The sequence below is a fragment of the Periophthalmus magnuspinnatus genome, chromosome 2 (assembly GCF_009829125.3).
Source record: "Periophthalmus magnuspinnatus isolate fPerMag1 chromosome 2, fPerMag1.2.pri, whole genome shotgun sequence".
In the NCBI taxonomy this organism is placed as follows: Eukaryota; Metazoa; Chordata; class Actinopteri; order Gobiiformes; family Gobiidae; genus Periophthalmus; species Periophthalmus magnuspinnatus.
Window position 1 is genome coordinate 10,760,412 of NC_047127.1, and position 12,617 is coordinate 10,773,028.

The 12,617-nt window shown below is 44.3% G+C and overlaps 3 protein-coding genes across 4 annotated transcripts in view; 2 read left to right on the forward strand and 1 right to left on the reverse strand.

The window, feature by feature from the left end:
- Positions 1–3,078, forward strand: part of si:ch211-246m6.5 (von Willebrand factor D and EGF domain-containing protein) — a 33,483-nt gene extending 30,405 nt beyond the window's left edge. Inside the window, exons 31-33 of the mRNA XM_055228053.1 lie at positions 146–241; positions 643–740; positions 2,539–3,078. Coding sequence (XP_055084028.1) covers positions 146–241; positions 643–740; positions 2,539–2,583 — 239 coding nt within the window. The 3' untranslated portion in view covers positions 2,584–3,078. The remainder of the gene's footprint in view (positions 1–145; positions 242–642; positions 741–2,538) is intronic.
- A 544-nt stretch (positions 3,079–3,622) lies between these two features.
- si:ch211-246m6.4 (basic helix-loop-helix transcription factor scleraxis) lies at positions 3,623–4,973 on the forward strand. Its single transcript, XM_033982242.2, has 2 exons — positions 3,623–4,116; positions 4,241–4,973. Exons 1-2 carry the CDS (start codon positions 3,649–3,651, stop codon positions 4,274–4,276), a joined length of 504 nt encoding a protein of 167 aa, XP_033838133.1. The 5' UTR covers positions 3,623–3,648; the 3' UTR covers positions 4,277–4,973.
- A 268-nt stretch (positions 4,974–5,241) lies between these two features.
- bzw1a (basic leucine zipper and W2 domains 1a) lies at positions 5,242–12,614 on the reverse strand. 2 transcript variants are annotated; one of them, XM_033978483.2, is made up of 12 exons: positions 12,516–12,614; positions 11,396–11,469; positions 11,149–11,325; positions 10,972–11,066; positions 10,303–10,368; positions 9,747–9,882; positions 8,982–9,091; positions 8,738–8,908; positions 8,284–8,430; positions 6,776–6,914; positions 5,919–6,041; positions 5,242–5,745 (listed from the first exon to the last, which is right to left on the reverse strand). In XM_033978483.2, the coding sequence occupies exons 2-12, from the start codon at positions 11,457–11,459 to the stop codon at positions 5,714–5,716; spliced, it is 1,260 nt and encodes a 419-aa protein (XP_033834374.1). In that variant the 5' UTR covers positions 11,460–11,469; positions 12,516–12,614; the 3' UTR covers positions 5,242–5,713. The 2 variants fall into 2 exon arrangements, with proteins under 2 accessions (XP_033834374.1, XP_055084171.1); XM_055228196.1 differs by having other exon boundaries at positions 10,303–10,359; positions 10,963–11,066.
- Between the last annotated feature and the right edge of the window lie 3 nt (positions 12,615–12,617).

The window sequence follows — 12,617 nt, forward strand, 5'->3', positions numbered from 1 at the left end:
CACTGCTTGGAGTAAAGAGTGTTTTTTTTTTTTTGTGAATTAGAAGCTAAAACGTTAGGTACAGGCCCATAATCTAGATTAAATGTGTCTATTATATCTAAGTGTACGTGTCAGTCCAGTTGAGTGTGTAATGCTATGTTTGCAGCAAGCTGTGTGCAGAAGTGTCTGAACGGAGGAGAGTGTGTGGGGTCCAACACGTGTCACTGTCCCGTGGGGTGGGCCGGGCTCTTCTGCCAGACCCGTGAGTGCCACCCTCTGCCATGTCTACGCACAAGCCTACACACACACACTGAACTTTTGACCACGTTAGAATATTGTTCCCTCATCAAAAACATACCTGGAGTAGCTCTGAGTGTCGCCAAACCGTCACTTTCGAATTTCCCGGGATTGTAGTGTCATAGGTAGAAACCCCATGCAGAATATAAATCATCACCAGGCTCATTTTACGAATTTCTGTCGTCAGATCACGTTCATTACTGCTACGTACATACATAAAGACGTCTAGACATGTTCATCGTTTCCTAGTTCGGTTGTTTTCACTATGGTAATTCCCTCAGTTGCCAGTAGTTCTATTCGTCAAAGTCCTCAGTTCTTTTTTCAGAGAGTATTGTAATGTCTGATGGTGTGGTTGTGTCCCCCCAGCTGTCTGTGAGAAGAGGTGTCTCTACGGGGCGCGATGTGTCAGGCCGGGAGTGTGCATCTGTCCTCCGGGACCTCGCGGAGCACTGTGCCGGACCCGGGTAAGACCGATGTGATGGGACAGTCACCATATCAAAACTTTTAACTCAATGCTAAGGGAATTAATGCTTGATACTATTGTGAAAAATATAAAAAAAACAAATACTAATTGACACTAGTATTGAAACTAGATACTCATTTGAGCAAGTATTGATACTAAAATGTCACATTCACAGGACAGAAATGAACCTTTCCTGGATAGCTTTCGAATGATCTTGAACTGTATCGGGCAAGTAAGACACATAGACTAGTGTACACCATGGACCACTACGGAACCTACCTGGACGACTGTGGGATTACACAGATATAAGGCCACATGGAATATAGTCAGTCAATCTAGAATGAGTCTGCTCTGTCTAGACTCAGTCAAGACTAGAATCAGATGGTCTAGAACGGTCTGGTCCCGTGTCCTTCATACCTGCTCAAATGAGTATCTTGTTTTGATTTTAGTTTTAGTATCGTTTCATCTTGATTTGTCTTGGGAATGTGGTGTACATGGTGTCTCTGTTCCCTCATTCCCACACATGTGAGAAACATGGGAAATATTGGATTCTTTTACTTATAGGAATGTATGACAGATGAAATCTATAGGTCTCAAATCGTTACTTATGACAACGTTTACAATACTGAGGTCAAAGCATCTTTTTTGAAGTCTTTAAGTTAAGTATTCATTCATTTCTTGCCCAAATGTTTCTTCTTTAGGCATACATTTCTTTGTTTGAGTTATATAAATCATATAAGTGATTTATTATCATGTCACTCAATGCAAACTGGCACAGGCTGGTATCAGATTGGCACAAAATGTCTTGTTTTTTCTAAAAGTATGTGTAGTATTATGTAGTACCTGCTCAAAAAAGTACCATAGCATGCTGCTTTTACATTTGTTTGTGGTTTGTCCATGTAAATCTATGGGTTATTTTCAATTATTATATTTTTGTCAGTGTAGAATTAATCTAGTCTAGAATCTAGTCTGGTCTATAATTGGTAAATGTAGAAATGTAGAACAGTCTGGTTTAGAATCCCTCAGGTCAAAAACTATAACTATAATTATAGCTATAACTAATATGGGGAAACAATTACCAATGCTCAACTAACCCGTTATTCTTCTTGCAAAAACGAGCAGTGCGGATCATTCGCAAGGTTGGTTTTCGAGATCATACTCACAATCTTTTCATTCAGCACAAATGATTAAAATTTCCCAACCTTGTAAAATATTATACTGTAATTATATCATTCAAAGCCTTCAACACGTTATTACCAAGTAACTCGCAAAAGTGTTTTGCTCTTAAGGAGAGAACTTACAATTTGAGAGGCTATGGAAATTTTATACTATCAAATGTTCAAACCACTCGTAAAGGTTTTTGTGTGACTGTGTGTGGAGTGAAACTGTGGAATGCTCTGGATGTGCTTTGGATGTGCCTGATACGTGTGCTCAAAATGAATAAATGAAATAAAAAAATAAAAGAAAAACTGCTCAATGTCTCAGTGTCTGATCCAGAATGGGTCTGGTCTAGAATCGGTTGGTGGAAATCAGCTTGGTCTTTCTTTATTTATACAGAGTAACCCAATGTTTCATGGGTACTCCATTTAAAATACCATAAAACACCAAGTCCATATAAAACATTAAAAACAGGTGTTTATAAAGGTTTGTGATGGACAACCCGCTTTTTCATTGGAAATACAGTCATGGGTCTAGAATCAATCTGGTCTAGAATCACTATAGCTCTTATAAATGAAGCACTAGAGTAACACTGTTCCAAAGATTAAGTCCTTTCTGATTTTGGTGTGTCCCTCTTCCAGCTCTCCTCTGCTCACGGCTCAGCCACAGTGGACCAGAGGCACTGAACACTGCCCCCCACAGGCCTGAAGCTGACACGACCACAACCTGGTGGGCCTTCTCAAAGCCAAATGTCCATGGAAAGCTTCGTAATCTACCAGTGGAGTAAGAAAACTGCACTTTAAATAGATCACATTCATCACAACATTATAAACTGTTCATAGTTTAACAATGAGTTGGAGAACAGGTCAGATTACCACATAAGGAAGCCTACTGCTGAAATATGAACTGGAACTACTGAAATGGACTGTATAAATTATTACTCAGTGCCACTCTGTCTGACCCTCTCCTCTGCATCCTCTGCTACATCTGACCCTCCCCTCTGCTACATCCAACTCCTTCCTCTGCATCCTCTGACCCATCTGACCCTCTCCTCTGCTCATGTCATCTGCTCTATCGTAAATCTGTCACTGGAGGGAGGATTATAGGATTTCATCTGCTGCAGTTTTTTTAGATTATATTTATTCAGTTGTCACAAATGTTCTGTATATAAGACATGTCTGTAAAATGTGCACGTTTGGTATAATTATTTTGTAATAAACTATTAAATGTATCATTACTTTTCATGATGGTCTTCATGAGATGTCCTTACCTCTCTGAACTGAAGAACAAAAAACTTACCTTATTCAGTACGTTACATTTTTCAAACTCAAGGTTGGGGAGTTGGGTCTCAACATTGGGTTTTGGCGCCCTCTCGTGGAAATAAGCATTAAAAGGTAAGCCTAATTCTGATTTATTCAACTCAAACCCAAAAGTAGACTACAGTTTCTTTAGAAGTTGGCCTATCATATGACAGTGTAGCCTATACCAGTATTCTGTTGCAGTCTATTTAGTTTAGACCAATCTTTTACACTGGCCTGCTCCAGCGGCCCCTCCTCTCTCCTGATCCACCTGTCCTGCTCCTTCTCCACACGCGACCGGTCTCTGTTCCTTCATTAGCCTGATAGTGGTATGTGTGCGCGCCAGGCCCGGGAGCGCTCTTCGGTCACCGGATCAGGAGCAGCTGCTGGCCCAGCTACTATTTTGGATCAGAGGATAAAGTGATGTGTAGCAGCCGGCCACAGAGCGGGAGGATGAAGTCCACAGACTGCGGCTCAGACCTGGAGCTAGACCTGGACCCGGACCCGAGCAGCGACTGCTCTGACGGGAAGTCGAGTGTGGGATCCCCGCGGAGGGAGCCTGCTGCGGCCGGGGCTCCGGTGAGGCGGAGACGCAACGGTGCAAGTGGCAGACGCGCGGCTCTTTCCGGCATCAACAGACAGAGACAAGCGGCAAACGCGCGGGAAAGAGACCGGACTCACAGCGTGAACACTGCGTTCACCGCTTTGCGCACGCTCATACCCACCGAACCCGCGGACCGTAAACTCTCCAAGATCGAGACGCTGCGCCTCGCGTCCAGCTACATCTCCCACCTGGCGAATGTGCTGGTCCTGGGGGAGGACTGTCGCGACGGACAGCCGTGTCTGCGCTACCAGAGCCTGCTGAGCCCCGGGCCCCCGAGAGCCATCTGCACCTTCTGCCTCAGCAACCAGAGGAAACTGGTCAGTCCTCACTAACATTCCATCTATAGCAGCATGTCACAGATGCATTCCCCCTGACAGTGACAGCGTGTCAGAACAGTCCACACACACGGGGTTCATCTCATGCGTGTGTCTCTGTCCACAGCTCAGGGACGGAGGGACGCACTCGGTCTCGGCGTGAGGAGTGCGCGCTCACGTGCACGTGAGGAGTAAACTGCTGAAGACTGGAGCACTTTGGAGCACTTTGGAGCCTTGTGGATGTGCACTATGTTTTGGTTCGGCTGTAACCAGGCACCTTGTGTAAAGCTGCACCTGATGGGGCTATTTCTGTCCTGAGCGCGCCTCAAACAGACAGGCCCTTCAGTCAAACGGAACGTCTGCTATGGGGCGGTCAGAGGAGGCCCGGACGGAGGAGGCCTGGCCTGACCAGGGCACTCAGGAAATCGGGTCTGTTTACAATCACACACACCTGTCTGCTCCCAAAGAGCTGGAGGTTATGCTCTGAGGACTCCCGCACTGTTTACAGCAGCTGTCACTTTGAATGGCTCTCCTCTGACTGACTTTGTGTTCGTTTCAGCACCACTCTCAGGGACCCGCAGGAGCTCTTCAACAGTAGAACACAAGGGTTTTCTGGTGAGGAAACATGTGACTAAAGCTGCTGTGTAGTACACTGTGGAGCCAGCGTGTTGTTGCACTCATGTACTAGTATTGTGTCAAACAGATTTAGTGTACTACTAGTACTAGTGCGAATAGTGTCTGTGAGGTCACTAGCCCTACCTCACACAGTCTGAAGACCTACCTCCACATGGTAAACTGACCTTTGCACACTGAATCACCAAACTGCTGCTAACAGAGAATGTATTTTTGTACAATAAAACGTGATGACACTGTACACACCAGTGTGTTATTTTAATGCTCTGGTTAAAAAAATAAATAAAAATTTGGAACTTTTTGTCCCAGAATGACTTAAGGCTCATGAAAACATTTTCAACTAGTTATTCTTACAAGTAGTTTTTACCCACACATTTCATTTTAATCAAGCCAATATTACTACATTACACTCTTTCAAACATTAAAATTGTATAAACCATATTTTGGCAATAAAATATCTATGTTCAGATTAAATGACTCAAATATTCACGCAAATTATGATTTAATAACTTTTTATTCATAAAAAAGTCAATTAGTTTTGTATCAGGTTAAAGAAAGTAGAAACCAACAGTAATGCATTTGCTGGCGAGGAGCTGGCTCTTCTACACTGACAGTGTGTGACACTGCAGCTCAGCAACGTTACAACAAAAACTGGGACTAAACGGGGCCAATGACAGCTCAGGAATACTCGATGGCAACAGATTCTCCAATGATGGGCTTTGCCAGCTGTGGTCACCTAAATCACATGGAATGTTTTCAAACTAAAGACTGAAGGCGGTAAGGGCCCAAAACAGGAGGATTGTTTGTGCCTTCAGCCAGGGCTCACCGGTGGGAGGCTCGGTGGGAGGCTCGTCGTGTGGGTCATCGTGTGGGCCGTGGGGGATAGAGCAGAGGTAGAAGAGAAACAAGGTGGAACATTCTACTGCTCCTGCTGCAAATACAACCACAACACATATGTGGCTGTGGCCTAGTCTGCCTCCTCCTCCTCAGACTCAGACTCTGCACACACAGGGACACACAGACAGAGAGAGAGAGAGAAGAAAGAGAGACAAACAGAGAAAGACAGAAAGAGGACAAGCGAGAGGCCAAGAGGGGACAGAGAGAAGATTAGGTCCAGGCTCTTCATCTGTTCACATTGGAGATGCTCACATGACAGCAAAGGGACACACTACCTTCCTCAGCGTTCTTGAGCCACTCCACAAACTTCTTCATCTGCTCCAGGAACACGCTCTTGCCCTTGGCCAGGTGGGCCTCAGAGTACCACTTGAGGATGGCCTCTTCACTGAGGACATCGGCTGTGGGCACACACACGCTCAATACTGATTGAACACTCTAGACAGCTGAATGTGATTTTCAACATTAAATCATAGTACTTGTGGGCTTATATCTGAGTAATCCCCCAGTCGTCCAGGTAGGTTCCATGGGTGTATACTAGCAAATGAGCATCTAGTTTCAATACTAGTTTTAATATGATTAGTATTAGATTTTTTTTATACTTTTGACAATTCTAGTCCAACAAATCCAGCAGCCAACTCACAACTAGGGTTCAAAAAGTATACAGTATACAATATAATTGTATACCCCCCCCAGCATCCCACGACCAAAATTTGCATTAGTCGACTAATCTATATACTTTGAGTATTTACATAGGACAACAGCAGGAAGGAGAAGTGAGTGAGTAAAGATTTGGTATTTTTGGTAATTCTATGTAAAAAGACAGATTAAACTCATGCTTCATAGGTTGAATCTGTTTTTATAGAAATGCACTGTTTCGTAGTACTTTTGTTCTACATCAACAATAGTTTTTGCATGAACTCCCCTGCAGGTATGGTCCTGTGAGTGTAGTTTAGGTCAGATACATTGAGATAAGTAACAGTTTTGAGAGCTTTGGCCACGTCCACTTTTTAGGTGCCTAATCAGCAAGACAAATCTTTAGACCTGTAGTCAACTAAATTAATTCTTGGTCGACTACTCTTCACTAAGGCTCTGAGCCCACTGTGATATGGCTGGTGGAGGTGAGGGCACAAACCTTTATAGAGCAGCACCACGATCTTCTGGAAGGCCTTCATGAAGTGGATGTTGTCGTAGCAGTACTCCTGGATCTTCAGCAGCAGGCTGAGCTCCGACTGGCTCTGCGAGGTGAATGCCTTCAGCAGAGGGCTGTATTGCTGTGGGACAAACGCAGCCATCAAGTCAGGGCCACACACATGCACACACGTTGAGTTTCCATGCCTCTTGGGGATGTTACATTAATTTCCTGGAGACTAGTCCTAACCTTAAAGAGGTGTCAGTTTATGGTTATGTGCTTGCAGTAATCTTTTATTGTTTGGAAAATGCCGAAAACAACATTAACATCACTTCCCCTTCAGAGCACCATCACAACACAATCAGCATGCACACCACTGATGAAAATACTGCACATCGCATCAGGTTTGCCATACTACTGTACATTTATAGAAAATTGTTGCATGGGAGCATGAAGGACATGGACTTGTGGGCTGAGCATTGTAAAAAATCTTACAGCTATCGTAAGGAGGGTTTGAATAAGGCCCAGGAGAGAGTCTCTCCCATAGATACATGAAACACAATTGCACCACCAGGGGGCGGCAATACACAGTGTCCCCATATGACTGGTGTCTAGATGAAAATGAGCAGTTTTGTTAAATGCAGTAATAATTAGGGGATTGCTGCAGGTTTAAATGCCTGATTTCATGGGACAATTTTCCAAAATTGCTCCTTTTACCTTTTTAAACATTAAAATATTTTTTCAATCAAATGTAATGTTAAATCTGTTATTCCTGGCCCACTGTCTTTTAGGCCAATGCTCTCAACCCAAAAGTTTGTGTTTTTATGAAAAGATTTAAAATGACATTTGCAAGGTCATTTCAGTCGCTTTTCAATGCAGAAGGTATCATTTTTGAGGTTTTGGGCCACTTGGTAACTGACGCTTTTTGTCCCCCGTGACGAAAACAAAGCAGGAAGTGGTGCACAGGAGCGAAGGTACAGCTGCAGCAGAGGCCAGTGCTGCCTAGCACTCTCCACAGGTCAAACGCCTTTCTCACATCTGCCTCCTCTGGCAAACAAACACTGGCCCATGTAGGCCACCTGGCCACCAGAAAATGTAACAAACCGATCATGTAAAGAAGACTAAGGGCCACAAAGGCTTCCAACTAATGAATAAAGAAAAATATGTGTCCCTAGTTTGCTAGTTTAAAAGCAACCATCTGGAGAAAGTGAGAAGACAGGGCATCCATCCATATCCTGTCCAGCTCGAGTGGCTGCCGTCCAGCTCCCCCCTGTAGGACCCAGAGGAGAACACAGAGCCCAGGCCATCCAGCTTTGAAACTCTGCACAGCAATGATGCCTCCACCACTTTGCACATGCCCAACACTTTAATGATGAGTGCGTGTGTGTGTTTAAAGTGACGTCTTGTAGCCCCACAGGTACAGATAAAGTGATATAACATAATTGAGTGCACCGTGAATGGGCCACCAGGTGAAAACAGTGTAAGAGGCTAAAAGCAGGGCAGTTTCCCACCTTCAAGTGTTTGATGGCTTGTTCAGTGACCAGCTCCTCCTTCTTGTTCCACTCCACAGAGCTCATCACACTGCTCCAGATGATGCCGATTATTGTCTGTTCAGACAGGCCGGCCTTCTTCATCTCATCTCTGGTGTAGGCGATAATCTGAGAGCAAACACACAAACATCTCAGAGCTGCCACTTTTATTGTATTTCACAAACTAATACAGCACAAGTCTTTGGGGATTTAAAGGCAATTCACTGAATTTTAAAATCGAGATTGCCATATGGCCCAGCCTTAAACCATGGTAATTTAGTGCTTGGCTTTTATGCAGCCCTATGTTCAAACACTAAGTCAACCCTGGTCATGCTCTGAGGGAGTGATAAGTGTAAAGGTCTTTGAAACAGATGGCTTTAGTTAGCCTTAAGTGCTACACTAAAATCCAAACAGTGCCATTGAGTCCAGGCCTCACCTCCTTGATGGGGTCGCTGCGGGCCATCTGCTCCTGGAGCTCCTTCTGCAGCTCTTTGCGAGCTCCAATGGACAGCTGATTGCGGGCGAAGTCTGAGATTTCCTTCAGACCGGCCTCGTTAAAGTACTTTGAGAAATGCTCACAGCTCCTCTTGTTGGCAGGGAACAGTTCCTGTGAGAAGCATGAGAGTTTAATAGTAAACGTACAAGCGCATTAGAAGGCAGCACAGCACACTGGAGCTTACCATGAGCCGGTTGTCCATGCCCACTTTGCGCAGACTGCCAGCCACAGAGTTGATGTCCTTCTCGTTGATCCAGGATTTGAAAAGTTTGACAGCGAAAGCAGCAGAGACACCTGCAGGGGCAGAGGGTCAGGTCAGGGTCTAGTCACATGTAACTAACAATAGTAATGTGTGGTAACTTGTAACTAGAGATGCACTGATATGGATATCTTAGGCCAATATTTTGGGGGAAGCTTGGGCCAATAACCACTATTAGGCCAATGTTATTTCTATACTTTTGTCATTTTAAACTCTTCTGTACATTGTGAACAAAGACATATAGTAAATTTTCCCTTTTACTATGTTTTTCTATGTTTAGAGATAGGCCTGTAGGCTATTATATAATTAATTTATCGTAGAGTAAAATTCCATTCTGTGAATTTGTTTTACTTAGATTTAGAAGAGTAAAGTCTCCCTCTGTAGCTCTACAGTCCCTGTGTCATAGCGTTGCTCTGCCTCCTCCTGTAGCAGCAGCGATAGTTCAGTGCCTCCTCCTCAGCTCCCTGCACTCTGTTCACAGGCTGTTCTCCTCTCCTTCATTTAACAAATAACAAATGTATTGTCTAAAAATTTTCAAGAAACTGTAAAATAAAATAAAAAATCTATAACTTTATCTATGCCAAAAGACCCAGTAAGGACAAAAATGTACAGTCTGCTGTCAGGATACAACAGCACACCTTATTGCTCAATCACTTGAAAATTGGCACTTGGACAGTGTGAAGGGCCCACCTTCTTTGACCAGGTTCTCATTGAAGAGGCTGTTCAGGATGGAGGCAGAGATGCTGCCGTTGGCCAGGAGGATGCCAGCCAGCATGGCCAGCTTGTTGCGCTCAGACTCTGTGAACCCTTTGAGGAATAGCAGTAACTGCACACAAAGGATAACATATGTTATAAGGCCATTCAGATTGAATCTCAACTTTAAAAGCAGGATGGGTAACTGCTTCAATTGTCAAAAACTAAATGTAGACAGGCTAACAGACCATAATCCACAAGTAAATCAAATGTGTAGAAAACAAATACTGACCTCATAAAAGGTGTCTTTTTAATTTATTTTTTGTCGATATAGTAACAATGGTGACAGGCGAAAGCGTACCATTTAGTGAGCCTGTCCAGAACATCAACACTATAACACTAGAATAATGCTGTATCATGACAGGTATGTATGAAGATAATACTCCACAACAGTACCACAACAGTACCACACACGCACGCACACGGGCCAGTAGGGACATCTGCACAGGGCACCAGGTGTAAAACTGTAATACAGTGTACCAACAACACTCACCTTCTTGATCTCTTCCTCAAAACCCTTCTCCAAGTATTTGTAGCGCCTGATCAGCTTGTTAAAAACCTGCACACAGAAGGACAGGTGAGTGAAGGCTGGACTAAAGGCAAAGTAAAAAAAAATAATTAAGAAACAGTGACGTAAAGGTGAAGTTAAAGGAACTGTATATAAGATTTTAAAGTTTGGCCTATCTGCGTACACAGGTAAAGATACACCATGTTCAAATCAAAAGTAGTTCTTAACTATTCTAATGCCAATTTATTCTTAAATAAATGAGACATCATGTCCAATGTTTTTAGTGTGTTTGGATAATTGTCTTAAGAATCAAAATGCCAATCAGAAAGCAGAATGAGCTCCACATGAGTCTCTCATTTAAGTTGCCAGTTTCAATGCTGAAATCCAGTTGGTTTAAAAAGGACTCTCTCTGATCTGAATCGTCACTGCCTAAACCCCAGCACCTCCAGCCAAGCATTAATCAGTGCTGATGAAGCCTATGCAGCTCAGTGAGTGAATTCTGGAGGTTCTGATCTTTTACTTGAGGCATGGCCTGTCTTTATACTGAGAACTTGTTTGTGCCCTCCATCTATAAGTTAAGGCACCAGGTTCAGTTGGGATTGTAGTAGCCTTTTAAAACTGTAAGAGCAAAGGCTACACTGGGAGTGGACTTGCCTGAGCATATGCTTGCATTGTCTCAAGATCTTCTTGTGCCGTGAAGAGGCAGAACTCAGTTCGGGTCATGTCATCAGACAGAGTCCCTCCTGGGGCTGCACAGGGAGAAGACATGACAGATTAAGAAAAAAATAATAGTATAAGCCTTTTTGTAGTGTAAACAAAAGTGAAACTTACCCAGCATGCCGCCAGCCACCAGGATGTCAAAGAGTGTCTCTGCATACCGGCGGTAGTCGAGTTTGGCACCAGAGGCATCGAGGAACTTTGCAACTGCCTCCAAATCAGTGCCAGTTTGATTCAAGCCTTGTACAATACTTTCTTGAAACTGAGTAGGGTCAAACCTCTCCTTTTCATCTACACAGACAGCATGTTATTCAAAGCACAGGACACACAAGACTCACGGTCAGAAGAACACAGAACGCACCTCTTTTCCTCGTTTTGAAACGCTGGCCTGTAAGCGTCGGCTTTTGCTGCTTTTGATTATTCATAAAAGACACCCTGTAGAGACAACACAGTCACAGCACATGAGCACTACAGCAGCAACACATCAAAGTACTAAGTAAAAGTACTGTACAAGTATTAGATACAGGTAATTAATTTCTTTATCAAGATCAGTTCATCCGACTCATAACATTCCAAAAATGCGGGTGAAATGCTTTTTACTCTGAAGTACATTATCACATTTAAGTGGTGAAGTACTTATTTATACTTTACTTGAAGTTTTATCTGCACTAGGTAACTTTTCTGGTGGAGGGTCCACTCCCTGCTTGAATCGATCTCCTTTGAAACACGCAGGGGGAGTAACGTCAGCTCTATGGAGAGGCTACCACGCACACAATACGTAGGCCTATGTATTTTTTCAGAATGACGAATAATTGAACTGTACTGTTAGTAACAAGATAGCATCTCCAAAGAGACATGCAGGTGGCTGACCCCACCCGAAAAGTGACTTAATGCACCTTTAAATGCTGTTAGTATTTACAGGCCAAAAGGAAAAGCAAAGTGACAATGCTCCATTCTCCTCCCAAAACAAAGCGCTGACAATGCAGCCAGTGTCTGGGCCGGGCTCCTGACACCAGGGCATCCGGGTCACACACACAAGGACAGGCTCGGACATGTCTGGTTCGTCCAATTCACACGTCCACACGCCGGATGGATGGTGCTGTGCGCTAGCATCACCTAGCTCCGGCCTCACCATGCGCCTGGACACGGCTTTAGCGCGGCCCGCTAGAAACCACCAACGATTTACGTCATGTTTAAGTAATCAACCACAAAAATGAGTTAAACGTGCAATAACGGAACTGTCCGTCACACCTTTCACACCACGGGGCGTGCTAATACCAGAAAACACCCAAGTGTCACAACAGTCCATGCTAGCCCGTGCTAACAGGCTAACAGGCTAACTCGCGTCCATGGCCGCGGACAAAACGCGTCAAACGGAGGATCTGGGGAACAGATACGGTAAAGTGAGGTTTAGACCGAGCAGCCCGCGGGCCCGGAGAGGGGACCGGACACGAGCCCGGGGTGTGCGGCTCCGGACTCACCGAAAAGAAGCAGATAGAGCGTCGGTGAAGCTTAGCGGAGAGAGACGAGTGTGACTAAGGCAAGGCGAACACAAAAGGGACCTTCAACCGAGCGCACCGGGC